The 18,172-nt window shown below is 38.4% G+C and overlaps 1 protein-coding gene and 1 long non-coding RNA gene across 3 annotated transcripts in view; one reads left to right on the top strand and one right to left on the bottom strand.

The window, feature by feature from the left end:
• Positions 1-4,231, top strand: part of LOC124711845 (proline dehydrogenase 1, mitochondrial-like) — a 282,355-nt gene extending 278,124 nt beyond the window's left edge. For both annotated transcript variants that reach the window (XM_047242072.1, XM_047242071.1), the window contains one exon: positions 2,383-4,231. In XM_047242072.1, coding sequence (XP_047098028.1) covers positions 2,383-2,588 — 206 coding nt within the window. In that variant the 3' untranslated portion in view covers positions 2,589-4,231. The remainder of the gene's footprint in view (positions 1-2,382) is intronic.
• The window catches only part of LOC124711846, an 86,736-nt gene that overhangs the window by 29,151 nt on the left and 39,413 nt on the right, over positions 1-18,172 (bottom strand). The gene's annotated exons all lie outside the window — the stretch shown is intronic.

The following is an 18,172-nucleotide window of genomic DNA, read 5'->3' as shown; positions in this document are numbered from 1 at the left end:
TGACTGTAGGTGCTTGGTGGTGGGTGGTTCAGAGTTAGGGTTAATTGTTGTTGAGGTCTTAAAGTCCATTCTTTTTATGGATTCTACACAGTTTAGGAGGTTTCTGAAATATTCTGCCAGTATTTTGCAATTGTCTTAATTGTGGGCAATATTTCCATTTTTGTCATGGAGTTGTAGGGTCATTAGGTTGTATTTGGTTGGTGTTTTTTTTTTTTTTTTTTTTTTTTTTTTTAATGACGTCTTATAACAGTTCCTTTCGTTCTTTTAGATTAAGTCTTCATTGATATGAAAGATGAGTTGGTCTTCTTGGTATTTATTATTATTTTGAGATTTTTGCTTGCTAATTTTCTTATGCTTAATAAGCTTTGACTGTTTTCTTCTCAGTTCAAGGAATCACTCTCTTCTGTCCACCAGACGTGTGTATTGGCTTTGCTTGTGAAAGCTATTGTTCATCTTTAGTTATTAGACTTTTATTTATTTGAGCTCAGTTTGGGGGTTTTGCCACTTATTTGGTTGTGAGGGGAAATTCCTTGAAGATTACCACCATTTCTGGATCACTTCTTCTGTTTTTGGGATTGTTAATCTGTTTTTTTTTTTTTTTTTTTTTTTTTTTTTTTTTTTTTTTGTTTTTGGGGTGGTTTTGAGTGTTATTTTTATTGGTTTGTTTAGGCTGTTTTCCATTCTCTCTCTCTCTCTCTCTCTCTCTCTCTCTCTCTCTCTCTCTCTCTCTCTCTCTCTCTCTCTCTCTCTCTCTCTCTCTGTGTGTGTGTGTGTGTGTGTGTGTGTGTAAATTATGCACAACTTAGTCTCCTGAAATATCCATAGATTAAGAGAACAGTAACTGGCAGATATATTGAAAATTAAATCAAGAAGCACTCTCTAAGGATTGCAAGTGATAATTATTTACTTAATTATGAAGTACTGGATGGCAGTTTCATTGTCACCCTTATATAAAGCAAACTGTTTTACTCTTGAAAAAAAAAGAAAAAAAGGAAAACTATGGAAAATCCAGAATGGAATAATTATAATATTTTGAAAAGGAGAATTGCTACTCGTAACATAGGTGAGATGCTAAGTTGCAAACAGGTCATCATGTCATCATCAGAATAGATCCCCCCCCCCCCCCCCCACACACACACACACACAAATGCAACTCGCATACACATGACCTCAGTCTCCGGCTGCCATGGCCAGGGCAAGTAAACAAATGAGAACACACCATTGTGTTACTATGAAACAGCAAAGCTCCTAATGTAATTTTCTTACTGTTTCATATGACCTGCACTTGTGAGCCATTGCTAAAAGAGTTGATCAATATGGCATAAATTTCTGGTAAGATATGGTTCTTTGTGACATGTTGGGGATAAAGCATCTCTGAAAATTTCGAGGTTGGTCATGGATGCACTGGCAGGCACTGATGATTCATTTTGGTAATGTTTGTATGTCATTAAGGGCCTTTGATACAACATGGATTTCAGATGTCTCCACAACCAACAATCCAAGAGATTAAGATAGGAAGGAACTAGCTAGCCAATGTGCTGGACCTCTCCGACCAATGCATTGCCCATTAAATGTATGTGTGAGAGTTTGTCAGACATTTAAGAGAAAATTGACTGATGCTCCTTCACACTTGAACCACATCTCCAGTAACAACACTAACAGGTGTTGACTGCTTGCTGTATCCAGCAGGTGTTGCACTTGACAGAGGAATATGTCCTAATTTTTTTAGTGCCTTCTATACGTGGTTCAAAATAGTAAAGAGCTTGCAGTAGAAGAGATGTGTTTTATAGTACCAAAGATGAACAACTGCTCATAGCTATTAAGGTATGCATTTTAGAGCCCATGTTTACTGGAAATTTTTGTCTTGTTTTGGTTGATACCAGCAACTCTCAAAATATGGATACTTTTTTAAACAATAGAACACAACATGTGAACAGAATGCTTCTATGAGTCTAATAACAAATGCATAAACTAAATCTAAAACATTGAATGGTTCACGTTTCACAAGATGTTGTTGGCATACATTATGTATCTGGGTCATAACTTTGGTGATAACAAAACTGTTGCACTTGAATGGTGCCATTGTGTTGTAGTCCTATCAAAGAACGCCAGCAGTATGTTGAATAAATGTTCTATAAAACACATCATGCGAATGTTTGTGAAACAGTCATGCAACTGGGAGTTCTCAAACATGCCTAGACACAGTTTAATAGCGGTACCAACAATTGTAATAGTGAAGAAAATTGTGACATACAGTCACATTGTGGAAGTTAGCTTTTTAGTAGACAGACTCTCGATAACTACTGTAAATTTTGATATGTATCCTCTGCTCTTTGTATTGTGTATGACAATGGTGTGTGAATTTGTGTCTTATGATTACAGGCCAGTCAGGGTATTCAGCGTACAAGTACATCCCGTACGGTCCAATTGAGGAGGTGCTGCCGTACTTGTCGAGAAGAGCTCAAGAAAATAAGGGTGTTCTAAAAAAAATCAAGAAGGAAAAGAAGCTGCTATTGCAGGAGCTTGGTCGTCGTATTGTGAGAGGAAAGATCTTCTACAAGCCTCAGGGACATTATCTTCCTGTCTGAACTGCCTTAATTTTGCATCGAGATTTCCGTCGCTGTAGAATTTTGGCTGAAGCATCTTCATCTTAGAGAGAGATTCTTCCGAGCTGCTCCTTTCTTATTTTCTCTGGTTTCTGCCCTGCAGAATTCCTCAGCAGATGATGTGTACCAGATGTAAACTTTATTTCAGCTGGAACTTAATGGTGCAGTTAAGACTTTGAAATACTGTGGGTAGTAGACAACCATATTCTCTTCCTCTCAGCAGTGCTGAGATTGGTTTCAGAAAGTTGGTGTGACAGCCCACTGCACTGGCTAATTTACTGGAGTTTTTTAGACAAAATGTGAAGACTGTTTTGAAAGTGTGACTTCTTCATGCAGACACTGGAGAAAGAAAATGTTTTTAAAGTGCTTTTTCAGACTGGATGTGCTTATTTGTTTTTGGTAGCAAGTGTGTGTGTGTGTGTGTGTGTGTGTGTGTGTGTGTGTGTGTAATTAGCCTTTTGCTTGAACATTGTTGTTATGATGTAAATATATACTTATTTAGTTGTCCACACTGTAGTAAATGTAAATATAAATTAATGTGAACATTTTATCTGTAGTTTATATGTTTGTGTGTGTGTTTATTTTTCTTATATCATGTAACTGTAGGCATTAAAAAACTACACAGAATGCTTGTCTATATTTCACACATCATTTAAAGATTCCTCCTTACCGAACTCGAAATTTGTGATCGTGAGGGTGAGTGTAGTGTTTTGTTTGTGGTTAATTTATTGTTCAGCTTTAAACTTTGTCATGTTATGAAATTTCTGTGTGTTTGGAGTACGGTATTTGCTGGTGATAAGACCTTAGTATCCAGCAGCTCTGTGTGTGCCTGGAAATCCTTTGTTTCTGACCTGGTTTAAATGTGAGAGGTTAGTAGAATTGCAACTTCCATATTAGTAATCTAAGTATCAGTACTGTTGTGAAGAGTTTTTTTTTTATGAAATTCAGCTTTCAAGCAGTATCTCATTAATGAATCAAAACTGTAAATGAGACCTGTGGGCTAATGGAGCTTACATAAGATGTACAACAATGCAACCGAAAATGCCTGCTGGCATTAGACAATAAGCACATAAATTTTATAGCTGTAAACATTGTTCTGCTTCTGGGCAAAGATGTACTAAAGCAAAAATGATTTTATCACTTCAGAGGAGCACACAAATAATTTTGCAAGTTGCTGTTACTTGGAAATGGAAGGCAGATGAACAAGTGCTTTCTTATCCGTGACATTGTGTAAAAGTTCTTTGTTCGTGATTGTCAGGAAATAGTTTTAGATTTCCCTTTAGAAATTATTTTAGTCTTTAACTACTAGTTGTATGTTGTTAAAGTATTAAATATATTTCTTGGGAAGTAAAAAGTTCCTCGGCAAGCAGATTTGGCAGAGATGGCAGTCTGCATATCAGTTACTTAATTTCCACGTATCGAGTGTGCTTCTGTGTAAGAGTGAAACTGAATAAAGTATGTCTTGTGGGAAGATTGTATTACTTGGGAATCAGTATTTGCTAAGTGTTAAGTAACAGGGACTTAAGAAATATCTTTGTTTATTACTACAGTTCAACTGCAAAATTGTTTTCTGATTTATGTAGAATCTAATTTTTGTAAATAAAGCTCAGTTAAAACTTTTGTAATCAAATTTATTATTTAACAGAGACCTGTAAAATAAAATAGACATGCCCATTAAAAGATGTAATAAATAAGTTTTCACAGTAGCGATAGTGACTACTCTTGCCAAAACTGAGATACGGAACTGAAGGATAATTGAAGCCTGATAATGCTGTGACTTCTAAATGTACACTGGGAATTTAAACACACCATAGAGAAGACAATGCATGGATTATTCAGCTTCTAGGTAAATAAGTTTGCTTTTTTTCTTTTCCGAGAGAGAGAGAGAGAGAGAGAGAGAGAGAGAGAGAGAGAGAGAGAGAGAGAGAGAAAGCAAGCTCAGAAAACATCTATTATTGAAACAAAAGTTTGCTTCAGTTTAATTGTTTGGCTATTCTATTGATCACATTTGTGATCTTCCATCAGGATATGATACACATTGCAGTGAACATACTTTGCAGAACAATTTTTCACTCTCCAGCAGCCTGTGCACTAGTTTCACAGTTCCTGGCAGATTAAAACCTTTGCTTTCTGCTGGAAAATACTCTACTGACTTAGCTGTCAGAGCATGACCCACAATATATCCCCACAGCTTTAATTCCACCAGTGCCTCTCCCTCTCCCTCCCTCCAACCTTTCAGGCTTCACTGTGAGTTTGTTTATGTCCATCCTTGCGACTGACAATTTGTAGGATTTTGACTATTCAAACTGTTGCAGAGACATCATTTTGCAATATTCTATGGAAGCCAATTCGCAGATGTTGGCCACTGACAGGAATGTGTATACGATTGGAGCTCAACCTTTGAGCGTTAGTTCGGGCCTGAAGATAGTGTATTGAGTAACCAAAAGTTATTGCAATATAATAAAGTAACATCAAAATGATGACTGCACGTGTTTCATTTTATTATGTTCATTGTGAGCTGTCTCCTTGTAGCGCTTAGCACGTGCTCATGAAAGACAAAGGATTCAGGTTCGAGTCCAAGCCCAGCCTACAGTTTTAATCTGTCAAAAAGTTTCAAAATAATTTCTGCTCAACACAAAAGCTTTGATAGAACCTAAGTGTACTGTGAGGATTTTGTTAGTATGCCTGGTTTATAAAATCATTTTCAGAGGATAACTTGTCAATGGCTTCTGTGTTCGATTTTCCGTATAAAGTCTTTTACATAAGCTAAATGCGATATCTTAAGAGCAGGAAAGGTTAAATGATGACACACATTCTGTCGGTACACTCCATGACACTGCCAAGGTCTTTAGATCATGTGGAGCATAAAATTATACTGCCTATTGGCTTCTGTCTCGGGTTCTTCGGCCGACGTTCATCTAATGATTTTTCTGATGTTTGCTCTCGTTATGAGCGTACTAATCATGCCTCTTTTCTGGCTCGGGTGGTGGTTTGACAGTTTGTGCAGGACAAGAAACTGCCATTTCTAGATGTGCTGGTCACAAGGGACAGCGAAAACCTGGGACACAGCATGTATCGAAAACCGACACACGTGGACCGATACCTGCACAAACTGTCAAACCACCACCCGAGCCAGAAAAGAGGCACGATTAGTACGCTCGTAACGAGAGCAGGACGAATATGTGAGCCGCAACACCTCAAATGAGAAATGCAACACCTGGAAACTGTTCTGAGGAGCAATGGGTACTCCACAAATTATATTAGAAGTGTAACAGAGCCAAACACTTGGCGAAGTAAGGAACCAGAAAAAGAAATGTCGGGTACGGCCTTTCCGCCATACATTCCCAGAGTGACGGACAGAATCGGCCGTATATTGCGCAAACATGGCATAAAGACGATTTTCAAACCGACAAGGAAGATCAAAGAGTGTCTTAGATCGGCGAAGGAGAAAAGAGACCCACTTGCAATGTCAGGAATATACCTTATACCGTGCACATGCGGAAAAGTTTGTCAGAATGACTGGATGATCAACTACCACTAGGATCAAAGTGTATAAGCGACACTGCAGGTTGGGGCAGGTGGAGAAATCAGCTGTGGCAGAGCACACACTGAATGAGACCGACCACGTAATAAAATTCGCTGACACGGAAGTTCTGGCTGTAGAGAAGCACTATCACACGCGCTTGCTCAGAGAAGCTGTAGAAATACTAAAACACGCGAACAGTTTCAACAAGAACGAGGAAACCCTTAAGGTAAACAGATCCTGGCTTCCCGTACTGCAACAAACGACCGTCTCGCAGGTAGCAAGAGGAGAACCGCACCGGAAATGACCGCGGAGAAGCCCTCGGACGTTGGCGCGCCAGGTACATATAGTCTGCGGCCGCGAGCTCGGCTCCAGTTCACCACCAGCAATAGAGGATGAAGCTTTGCCAATGCCAGCCACTTTTACTGGCGAAACATCAGAAAAATCATTAGATGGACGTCGGCCAAGAACCCGAGACAGAAGCCAATAGGCAGTTTGTCAACAAGTGGCCACAAAAGCCTTAACAATTTTGCATAAAATTATACTTAACCTTTCAAAAATTCATACTATTTGTCAAAAAAAAAAAAAATAAGACTGATCTGCTGGTACCAAAAGTTAACTTTAATGATTACACACTAAATTAAATGTTGTATATGAAATTCCATGAAGTTCAGTTGGATAATGAGATAAAACAGTAGATACACAGATAATGTAATCTGAAAACTCAAGATCAGCATGTTTTGCAGAGAGATGGATATCTCATCTGTTGTTTTGAAGACATGCTGATTAGATTAGTTTGCACTCTTTCACTCTGTTGTCATATGGAATTTACTACTAGAGCAAGACAACTAAAAGTAAAGAAAGTATTCATTCAGCAAAGGTAAGCATCATCTGAATAAAATAAGCTTACTGGACAAAAAATTGATTAACCCAGTTTGCATGCATGGCTGAATCGTTACGTCTTTACAGGTGATGCAGTGATCAACTCGTGTATTCGACTCCATGCACACTGCATCTGTTTGAACATACAGCAGTAGTGATCAGTGAGACATTTATGTTACAAGTGCACATTGTAAGCAAGCATGGGTAAATGTACAGACGTGTCAGAGTGGCAAGAAGGGCAATCGTATTGGGCCTTGCCGGTAGCCATACGGCTGTGAAGTTGCTGGATTTGTTGGTATGTTGCGGCACACTGTTAGATGTGTCTACAAACAGTCACGTGAAACTTGTGGCTACAAAACATGATGTCAGAGTTGTTATTGGAAAGAGACCATGACTGAGGAGGACTGGAGGTACATACTGAGGCTTGTGAATCAAAATCAAATCCCAGCTTGACAGAAATTACTGTAGGCACTGAATAACAGTCCATCCCAACCTGTTAGCGAGAGGACAATGTGACGCAGACTATATGTGATGAACATTTGGAATCAATCACCTCACAAGAGGCCATTGCTCACGTGTACCTGCAAAGACTACAACAGCAAAGTTGAATGGGGTGGAAGAATATGTTACAGTTTTCTGAACATCCCCCATCCTATTACATCTTGATTCACCTGCAAAATCACCTGACATGAACCCATAGAAAATCTGTGGGGCTTGTTGGAACAGCGAGTAAATCATCCACATCAGCATCTAAACAATTAAGTAGAATTGTCCAAGTAAATCCTGAATGTGTGGCTTAACCTATATGCGACACATCTGGACAACCTTGTGAGTTATCAAGTACAGGGGCAGAATTACACAGTGTTAAATGATGTTCGTAATGATTCCTCTAGGGATGACTAATTTTTTGTCTCGTGAGCTGTGATAACTGAAGTTATCTTCAAATATTTTGGAATTCTTATACTTACTTCACAGTACATTTACTCTTTAGTGGTATTTATTGCTGATCACAAAAATCATTTTGTCAAATTTTGATTTATCTACTTCTATACAAGAGAGGAAAATAATTTCCATAGAGACATTGCCTAGTTATGTATATTTCAGTGTAAAATTCTATAGTCTTCTGAAAAAAATCTCCAACGCGCTCATGGATTATGAAATAAGCAGCCTTATAAATTTAAAAGTGTATTAAGAACATACCACAAAATGAGCTGTCCTTTGATGGCAAGGTGACTTTTGCCAGTATTTTATGAAAAAATATTTGCATCACACATGAAGCAATTCAGGATCAAAAATTGTGAATGAACTTTTAGTGGCAAAGTGCACTTGTAAATTTAATTCTACTGAAATTTTAAGAAGTTAGGTTTATTCCTTGATGTCATAGCTAAATAAAATATGGCGCTTTGTCTTTTGTGAGATTACTTTGGACACACATTCTGCAGGTATCCATGCTCTCTTCCAAATCAGCTGATTGGTGATGGTAAATTATTACACATAATGTGCAATGAAGATAATCTAAATGGGGAAAATGGTTTTCAAAACTGGAATCAAATGAATTTTTTTTCCTCTTGTGCATCTGACATATCAAGTGTTGCAAAAGGTGGCATTTGTAGAGTTTTGCCCGAGCCTAAAGTAGACAGAAAGGGAAGATTGTCTTTTGGTGTTGTGTTTGGTGGTTATAACCTCTCTTCTATAATTCTTTGCTACAGAAATTTATAATTGCTTTTTTGTTTAGTAGTAGTAGTAGTAGTAGTAGTAGTAGTAGTAATAATAACAACAACAAAATTAGTTCCGAAAGGACTGGTTTAATTTTTTTTCTCTCTCTGATCACCTAACTCACCTTTGCAATACCAAAAAATTTAATCATAAAGGCATCAGCTATTTGTTTGTTATCAAAGGAAATAAGTAACAGTACTCAAACATTTATTTTTAAGAACTTCTTTCATACACAACAAAGTATGCTCTTGCTTATGAGAAGGGTGTCATTGAACAAACAGTTAGGACGTGCAGATATGGGAAAATGTTCAGTCACCCTGACCAATTTGTGACTTTGAACAATCACATATAAACAAAAACAAGAAACATAGAAGATACAAACAATATTTAATATGCTTTATATGAAGTATGACAACCTTACTAACTTACACTTTTTATATCAGCAAATATTCATGTAGTTTTGGGGTAATTTTGAGAATACTTTTAAATGTCAGAAGTCCCCCAATTTTATGGTACTTTGAGCCACTCCTCCTGCAAATGATCTGGTTATTCAGTGAAGAACAGAAGATTTATGCTAGCTGCATGAAAATTATCTATACTCATTGCAAACAGATTTCTGCTGGTACAGTCCACAGATAACTATTGTTCTGTGATAAATGCCCATGAGTCCATGTGCATAGTAAATCAGCAATTGTAAACAGCTGCTGTTTAATATAACAGCAACCTGTAACTTCCCTGGTAATTTTAGTAAGTTAAATTTAGCTTGAGTGAATACACAGTTTGTAGTAGTTTCACAATAGTTAGTTGTTAAAGCAATTTCTAACATGGTTTACATCTCAATTTGTTCCACATCCCTCATGGTTATGCTTCATGATGAAATCTGTGAAATATTTTGAAACAATCAATGAGGATTGACAGTATACAACAAGTAATATTCTTATCGCACATTTATGTAAAAAGAACATTTTGTGTTCAGGTGTGATATTGCCCCAGAATAATTTTCCATTTTACATTAATGGATGGGAGTTTGCAACATCAGCAGTCACAGAACAAATGAGTAATAAGTAAGTAATTATTGGTAATGCTGTAGAGCTTGATTCTTCTTTGACCAAGAGTGATGAGAACAGCAGTGTTCTCTGAAACTTTCTGCAGTTATGTTTCTGAGGCTTTGCTCACAACAATATCTTCTCATATGTTTTACCACTAAAATTTTACAGCGATATGTTGTTTCTAATGATGATGCTATTTCGACGTGAAACTCTCCACAGTGAAAGTACAACTGAATAAAATTTGTAGGAAAAAGAAACTTTCCCATACTAAACACTAGTAGACATTCAGGTGGATGAGTGATGGCATGGATGCTAGCTTTTGGAATGAGAGATGGGTCCATGGTGCAACAGGAAAGTTCTCAAGTTTGGTACCTCATGCTGTGGAGGTTTTGTAGCTGATTTCTCTCGATTACTCTCTGATCCAAGGTGAGCATGAGAAGATGGCAGTAAACTGGTGTCCTAGTGCAGGTATTTTAAAAATTGTATGTATGGAGATCAACTTACCAAAGCTACAAAAACAGGAAAGCTGTAACATTTTTTCTATGTACTTTATAGTGACTGAGTGACTGTCTTTGTAGAGTAAAACCTGAACAATGAATTAGCAACACATTGTTAGTAATACTGTACATCCCCCCCCCCCCCCTCCTCCACATACAATGAAAGTTTAATAAAATTGTAACTGGCCAGTGTCTGTAAATAGATGTTTAAGAAAACTTAATAGGGGGTCTGTATAACAGCAATAGAAGCCAAAACAATTATTATTAGAATTTTTATTTGTGTGTCTGTCTTTCTATTTCTCTGTCTTTCTGTCTGTCTTTTGGTCCTTCTGTCTATCTTCTGGTCCTTCTGTCTGTCTGTCTTTCGGTCTGTCTGTACACAGATCATGCAAAAACAACTGTGTAAAATTGGAAGTAGTTCCCACATTTCTATTGCTGGAGGTCTAATTTAAAATGTGGGACAAGTTTCATCTCAATAAGCTGCCTCGAAGATAAGCGTTTTCTTTAAGTGAGTCAGTACCGGGAAATTGGAATCCATTGGCGATGCAGAGAAACTTTTTGCCAAGCTTGAGATCTCCATGAAACTGAGTAGAAGTGGCAACTTTCCACCCTCTTGCCCTCTGTGTGGATCAACTCAGTTTTGTGTAAGGATCAGTTCATTATATTGGGAGAAAAAGTCAGGACAACAGGAGTTTTAAAAAACTGAACTAAATAAACCAGGCTGGAAATAATAGAATCCATAAAAAGTAGTATTTTGGAACATTTGATCATAGTAATAGTAATTAAAATTTTAATAGTGTAATCCCATTATCCATAGACATTCTTGAATTGGTGTAACTATTATTATTGACACGTTTGTCAAGTAGTAATAATGCTGTCTCAAAAGTTGTTTAACGTTTCTTCTTTTTCTAGTTAAGCCAAACAAGCACAATTGAGAAGATTAAAAGAAAGTGAACTAGAGCATGAAGAGCATTTAGCATCACAGCACTCAAGAATTGCATCATCTCGATTTTCTTGTGAATGCAAATCATGTTTGAATGCTAATAGACACCATAACACAGTGTTGTGATCTGTAGAGTAACGTAGAATGTGAAAGTTGTTGAATGCAGGCTGATCCTGCCACGGTGCAGGCCAAGGTGCAGAAACTCAGGAAGAACATGCGATTCAATTATTGTCTGATCATAGGTGACATGAGATTTCCCAGTCCATAGAGACAAATTCCAAAAGGAAACTATTTGTCTGATGACCGCACCCATCACAAAATCTCATGTTCTCTTGAAATGCACCAGGAAAGAGAAGCACGTTTATCTGTTGACTGTAGCTGTAATGGAATTTTGCAGTTATTGGAAACATATTAGCAGCACAAGCTTCATTTATCTGTTGACCATAACAATCAAGACATTTCACAACTTTTGGAGACAGAAGAGCAGTACAAACTTCGTTTCTCTGCTGAGAGAAGGCACCCTGAAAATTCATGGCTTTTGGAGACAGCTGAGCAGCACAAGCTTTGTTTGTCCACAGCTTGGAGCCATTATCATGATAGACAGGATATCATTTGGAACAAGAAAGGAGTTGTTTACAGGAAGTTTCACAAACACCAATCCAGTGAGACCTGAACAATGCAGTTACAGGAAGATTGGCTGCACCATACCATTCTTAGGATATCAGTCAGTGATGATAAGTCAATAGTATATGATCCTGAGGAGCTCCCATGACTAGAAAAAGAAAACAGTGGATTTGACTATGATTTAGTAATAAAATATGTTGATTATTTTCAACTTGACTGAATGAATGAAATGAGCACACACAGCCATGCTCTGAAGAGGCACAGAGAACCCAAGGGAATGTGTTGTTCATCTGGCAAAGTTTGCTCAAAAAGAATTAAAACCCACCACAACCACTGAAAGAGTTATTAAACGGAGAACATTCACTGCAAAACACTTTTTGGAGACCTTAAGGGCTACAACAATGCTTTACAAGTTTGGAGAAAATCGGATCACTGAAGGAGAGTTTTAGGTACGGGACCAAGTGACTATTTGATAGGCTATTTGTTGTCAATGGATGATCCCAGGTCCTTGCAAATTTACTTTGTAGCTAATTACAAAGGCTGGCAAATGTCGGGCAACAACTTATTTCTAATTTAAACTCAGGTAGAACTTTAAAGTGGCATTTCAAACAATTCCAAATGAAAAGCACAATAATTATAAGTTTGTAATTACAGCTACAAGTGAAGTTGCTGTCCTGTTAGCCGGCCAGGATTGTGATAAGAGATACATTGTACTCATGCTGATGGTCTTCAGAGAATCAGTGGAACCCATTGTGCTTATGTTTAATTACAATATCATTTAATGCCCCACCAGTAGTACAAGTTTATATGCCAACTAGCTCTGCAGATGATGAAGAAATTGATGAAATGTATGACGAGATAAAAGAAATTATTCAGGTAGTGAAGGGAGATGAAAATTTAATAGTCGTGGGTGACTGGAATTTGTCAGTAGGAAAAGGGAGAGAAGGAAACATAGTAGGTGAATATGGATTGGGGGGAAGAAATGAAAGAGGAAGCCGCCTTGTAGAATTTTGCAAAGAGCATAACTTAATCATAGCTAACACTTGGTTCAAGAATCATAAAAGAAGGTTGTATACCTGGAAGAATCCTGGAGATACTAAAAGGTATCAGATAGATTATATAATGGTAAGACAGAGATTTAGGAACCAGGTTTTAAATTGTAAGACATTTCCAGGTGCAGATGTGGATTCTGACCACAATCTATTGGTTATGAACTGCAGATTGAAACTGAAGAAACTGCAAAAAGGTGGGAATTTAAGGAGATGGGACCTGGATAAACTGAAAGAACCAGAGGTTGCAGAGAGTTTCAGGGAGAGCATAAGGGAACAATTGACAGGAATGGGGGAAAGAAATACAGTAGAAGAAGAATGGGTAGCTCTGAGGGATGAAGTAGTGAAGGCAGCAGAGGATCAAGTAGGTAAAAAGACGAGGGCTAATAGAAATCCTTGGGTAACAGAAGAAATATTGAATTTAATTGATGAAAGGAGAAAATATAAAAATGCAGTAAATGAAGCAGGCAAAAAGGAATACAAACGTCTCAAAAATGAGATCGACAGGAAGTGCAAAATGGCTAAGCAGGCATGGCTAGAGGACAAATGTAAGGATGTAGAGGCTTGTCTCACTAGGGGTAAGATAGGTACTGCCTACAGGAAAATTAAAGAGATCTTTGGAGAAAGAGAACCACTTGTATGAATATCAAGAGCTCAGATGGCAACCCAGTTCTAAGCAAAGAAGGGAAGGCAGAAAGGTGGAAGGAGTATATAGACGGTTTATACAAGGGCGATGTACTTGAGGACAATATTATGGAAATGGAAGAGGATGTAGATGAAGATGAAATGGGAGATAAGATACTGCGTGAAGAGTTTGACAGAGCACTGAAAGACCTGAGTCGAAACAAGGCCCCCGGAGTAGACAACATTCCATTAGAACTACTGATGACCTTGGGAGAGCCAGTCATGACAAAACTCTACCATCTGGTGGGCAAGATGTATGAGACAGGCGAAATACCCACAGATTTCAAGAAGAATATAATAATTCCAATCCCAAAGAAATCAGGTGTTGGCACATGTGAAAATTACCGAACTATCAGTTTAATAAGTCACAGCTGCAAAATACTAACGCGAATTCTTTACAGACGAGTGGAAAAACTGGTAGAAGCGGACCTCGGGGAAGATCAGTTTGGATTCCGTAGAAATGTTGGAACACGTGAGGCAATACTAACCTTACGACTTATCTTAGAAGAAAGATTAAGAAAAGGCAAACCTACGTTTCTAGCATTTGTAGACTTAGAGAAAGCTATTGACAACGTTAACTGGAATACTCTCTTTCAAATTCTGAAGGTGGCAGGGGTAAAACACAGGGAGCGAAAGGCTATTTACAATTTGTACAGAAACCAGATGGCAGTTATAAGAGTCGAGGGGCATGAAAGGGAAACAGTGGTTGGGAAAGGAGTAAGACAGGGTTGTAGCCTCTCCCTGATGTTATTCAATCTGTATATTGAGCAAGCAGTAAAGGAAACAAAAGAAAAATTCGGAGCAGGTATTAAAATCCATGGAGAAGAAATAAAAACTTTGAGGTTCGCCGATGACATTGTAATTCTGTCAGAGACAGCAAAGGACTTGGAAGAGCAGTTGAATGGAATGGACAGTGTCTTGAAAGGAGGATATAAGATGAACATCAACAAAAGCAAAACGAGGATAATGGAATGTAGTCAAATTAAATCGGGTGATGCTGAGGGGATTAGATTAGGAAATGAGACACTTAAAGTAGTAAAGGAGTTTTGCTATTTAGGGAGCAAAATAACTGATGATGGTCGAAGTAGAGAGGATATAAAACGTAGACTGGCAATGGCAAGGAAATCGTTTCTGAAGAAGAGAAATTTGTTAACATCGAGTATAGATTTAAGTGTCAGGAAGTCGTTTCTGAAAGTATTTGTATGGAGTGTAGCCATTTATGGATGTGAAACATGGACGATAACCAGTTTGGACAAGAAGAGAATAGAAGCTTTAGAAATGTGGTGCTACAGAAGAATGCTGAAGATAAGGTGGGTAGATCACGTAACTAATGAGGAGGTATTGAATAGGATTGGGGAGAAGAGAAGTTTGTGGCACAACTTGACTAGAAGAAGGGATCGGTTGGTAGGACACGTTTTGAGGCATCAAGGGATCACAAATTTAGCATTGGAGGGCAGCGTGGAGGGTAAAAATCATAGAGGGAGACCAAGAGATCAATACACTAAGCAGATTCAGAAGGATGTAGGTAGCAGTAGGTACTGGGAGATGAAGAAGCATGCACAGGATAGAGTAGCATGGAGAGCTGCATCAAACCAGTCTCAGGACTGAAGACCACAACAACAACAACAACAACAACAACAACAACAACAATCATTTAATGATTTGTTGAGGTGAAGAGGCTACAGTTTTACAGTATACAGTGTAAACCCTGGCATGGGTTCTCCAAATTTTAACAAAAGTCTTCTCCTATACAGTTCTACAGTTTTTTAATCCAGCTATGTGTGAACGAACATATCTGGTTATTCTGATTTTGAGGCCTTTCTGGCCACTTTTTAATATACATATATGCAGAAATTGAAGCTGAACGGCCAGTAATCATCAGCAGTCATCAGAGACAATTACACGTGGAAAATTAGATCAATGTAATAGATATTTTACAGCAAGATTCCAATGCTGAAAACTTGAGTAAGTTGGCGATTCTCCCTTCTTGATTTACTGGTGGTCCCAGGTATATGGCCAAGAGTTATCAGGACACATTTTACCATGTTAGAAGACCTGTTGATGCAGATCTGTTCATTATTATGACCACCAATCCAAAGTGGCTTGAAACAGAGAACAACTTGAAACTTCCTGGCAGATTAAAACTGTGTGCCGGACCGATAGGAGTCTCGGTCCAGCACACAGTTTTAATCTGCCAGGAAGTTTCATATCAGCGCACACTCCACTGTAGAGTGAAAATTTCATTCTAGAGAACAACTTGCTTGCCAGCCAGGGATCCTATGACATGTACAACTTGACTCCTCAAGTATTTCATTTAATACAAATATGCCTGATAGACCTTCTTAAAAAAAAAAAAAAAAAAAAAAAAAAAAAAAAAAGAGATATTTGAAGCAGTCCAGTGCTATGTGTATTCGATAGAAGTGTAAGCATGGTTTGCCTCACTCATGCAACCTTATGCGGATTAGACCCAATGACATTGATCGAAGCATTAGCGTTGAAATACCAAATCCTGACACAGACTCCACTCTGCACAGGATTAACAAAACCAACATGATACATGGTCCGTACAGCTCATTACATACCAGTACATCTTGCATGAAAGAAGATGGTTGCACTTAGAGGTTTCTGAAAAACTTCATTAACGAAACTGTTACTGGTAAAAATATTACTGATGAAAATGGATATCCATCGTATAACTGCTTGGTGCCTCAAGATAGCGGTTTCACAGCATTAAGTTTGTGGTGTCACCGCCAGACACCACACTTGCTAGGTGGTAGCTTTAAATCGGCCGCGGTCCATTAGTACATGTCGGACCCGTGTGTCGCCACTTTCAGTGATTGATAGCAGACCGAGCGCCACCACACGGCAGGTCTAGAGAGACGTACTAGCACTCACCCCAGTTGTACGGACGACGTAGCTAGCGATGCACACTGACGAAGCCTCGCTCATTTGCAGAGCAGATAGTTAGCTAAGTCAATGGCTACGACCTAGCAAGGCGCCATTAGCAGTATATTGTCTGAAACTACAGTGTCTCACTTGTATCATCAAGAACGCTGTATACAATGATGGATTAAAGTTAAGTATTCCAGAAGCTACGTACTTTTCTTTATAGCATTCATTACGTATCCTGTTTCAGACCTCACGCCATCCTTCGTGATCTTATAGCGTGCATTACGGTCCCCTCAAACCACACTGTGTCGGCACTTCTGTCGACACATCAAAGTTAATATGTGCAGTGTGTGTTTTGCAGCAGGAAATCATGGGGTAGTACCAAACAGACCAGTACTTTGACAAGCATTTGAAGCTCACCTCAGTGTTGACCAGATACATTTGCAAATATATGAATATGGGATGTGACCATGTGACATTTAGTTTTCAGAGTGCTGATCATAACAAGCTGACCAAATACCAGTCTGGTCACTACGTTAGTACCTTGGAAGCAGTGTGCCGAATACTGGATCCCCCTATTCACAAACCCAACTCTACCATTATGCAATTAGATATTCATGTGCAAAATGGTCAGCAAATCTATTTCAATCCTGAAAATGTGCAGGAGCATTTACAGAATCCTCATCATACCACACTATTAACTTATTTCAGTCTCTGTCAGAAAGACAGTTTTACTCGAACTCTTATGCACAACTACGTGCCATCCCATTACACTTATGACAAACAAAGAGGCACTTTCAATAGACACCAACACAGTCAACCTGGAAAGTTTTCCAGGCATTTATCACAAGCCTACATTAGGTAATTTGTACACTGTTCATCCAAGCAACAACTAAGGGTATTATTTGCGCCTTTTACTGAACACAGTCTGCAGAGCCACATGTTATGCATTCCTGAGAACTGTAAATGGTCTTGAGCATTCAGCGTTACACACAGCTTGCAGTGTACTGTGTCTGCTAGATGATGACCGAAATTGGGATGAAACACTTGAAGACACCATAATTGGTGAAAGAACCAGTTGATTGCACCATCTGTTTGCAGTTATGATGGCGTTCTGTGGACTTTCCCATCATGTGCAGTGGTTGGAGAAATATCAGTGACATGTATTAGAAGTTTTTCTTTTGGTAGGTAGGCGTGCTTATGGAGAGGGTGCAGTGGATTCTGATGCGAGTGTTGCCAATCATTGCCTTTGCTCGCTTCAAGATATTGTTATTTCCAGTGGTGGATATCATTGTGTCATTACAGTCTTCCTGAACTACAAGAAACCATTGACAGTCCACAAGTTAGTCGTGAGTATGCAGCACAGACAAATTATAGTTCTACTCCGATAGCTGAGATCACGAATAATTTTATTTGGAACCTTCCCCATGAACAAAAGTATGCCTATGACTAAGGTATTATACAGTGTTAATCAACAGCAAGGTGAAATCTTTTACCTTGATGCCCCTGCTGGTACTGTCGAAACCTTTCTGATTTGATTGCTACTGGCTGAAATCAGAAGGCAAGAGAATATAGCATTAGCTGTTGCATCTTCCTAGATTGCTGCTATCTTACTCACTGGAGGATAAACAGCACACCTTTGAACCTAAACATAAATGAAACCCCAGCACGTGCAGTATCATGAAATAGTGACAAGACGAAGATCCTTGT

Source organism: Schistocerca piceifrons, chromosome 8 (assembly GCF_021461385.2).
Source record: "Schistocerca piceifrons isolate TAMUIC-IGC-003096 chromosome 8, iqSchPice1.1, whole genome shotgun sequence".
In the NCBI taxonomy this organism is placed as follows: Eukaryota; Metazoa; Arthropoda; class Insecta; order Orthoptera; family Acrididae; genus Schistocerca; species Schistocerca piceifrons.
This window is presented reverse-complemented; position numbering and strand designations above follow the sequence as displayed.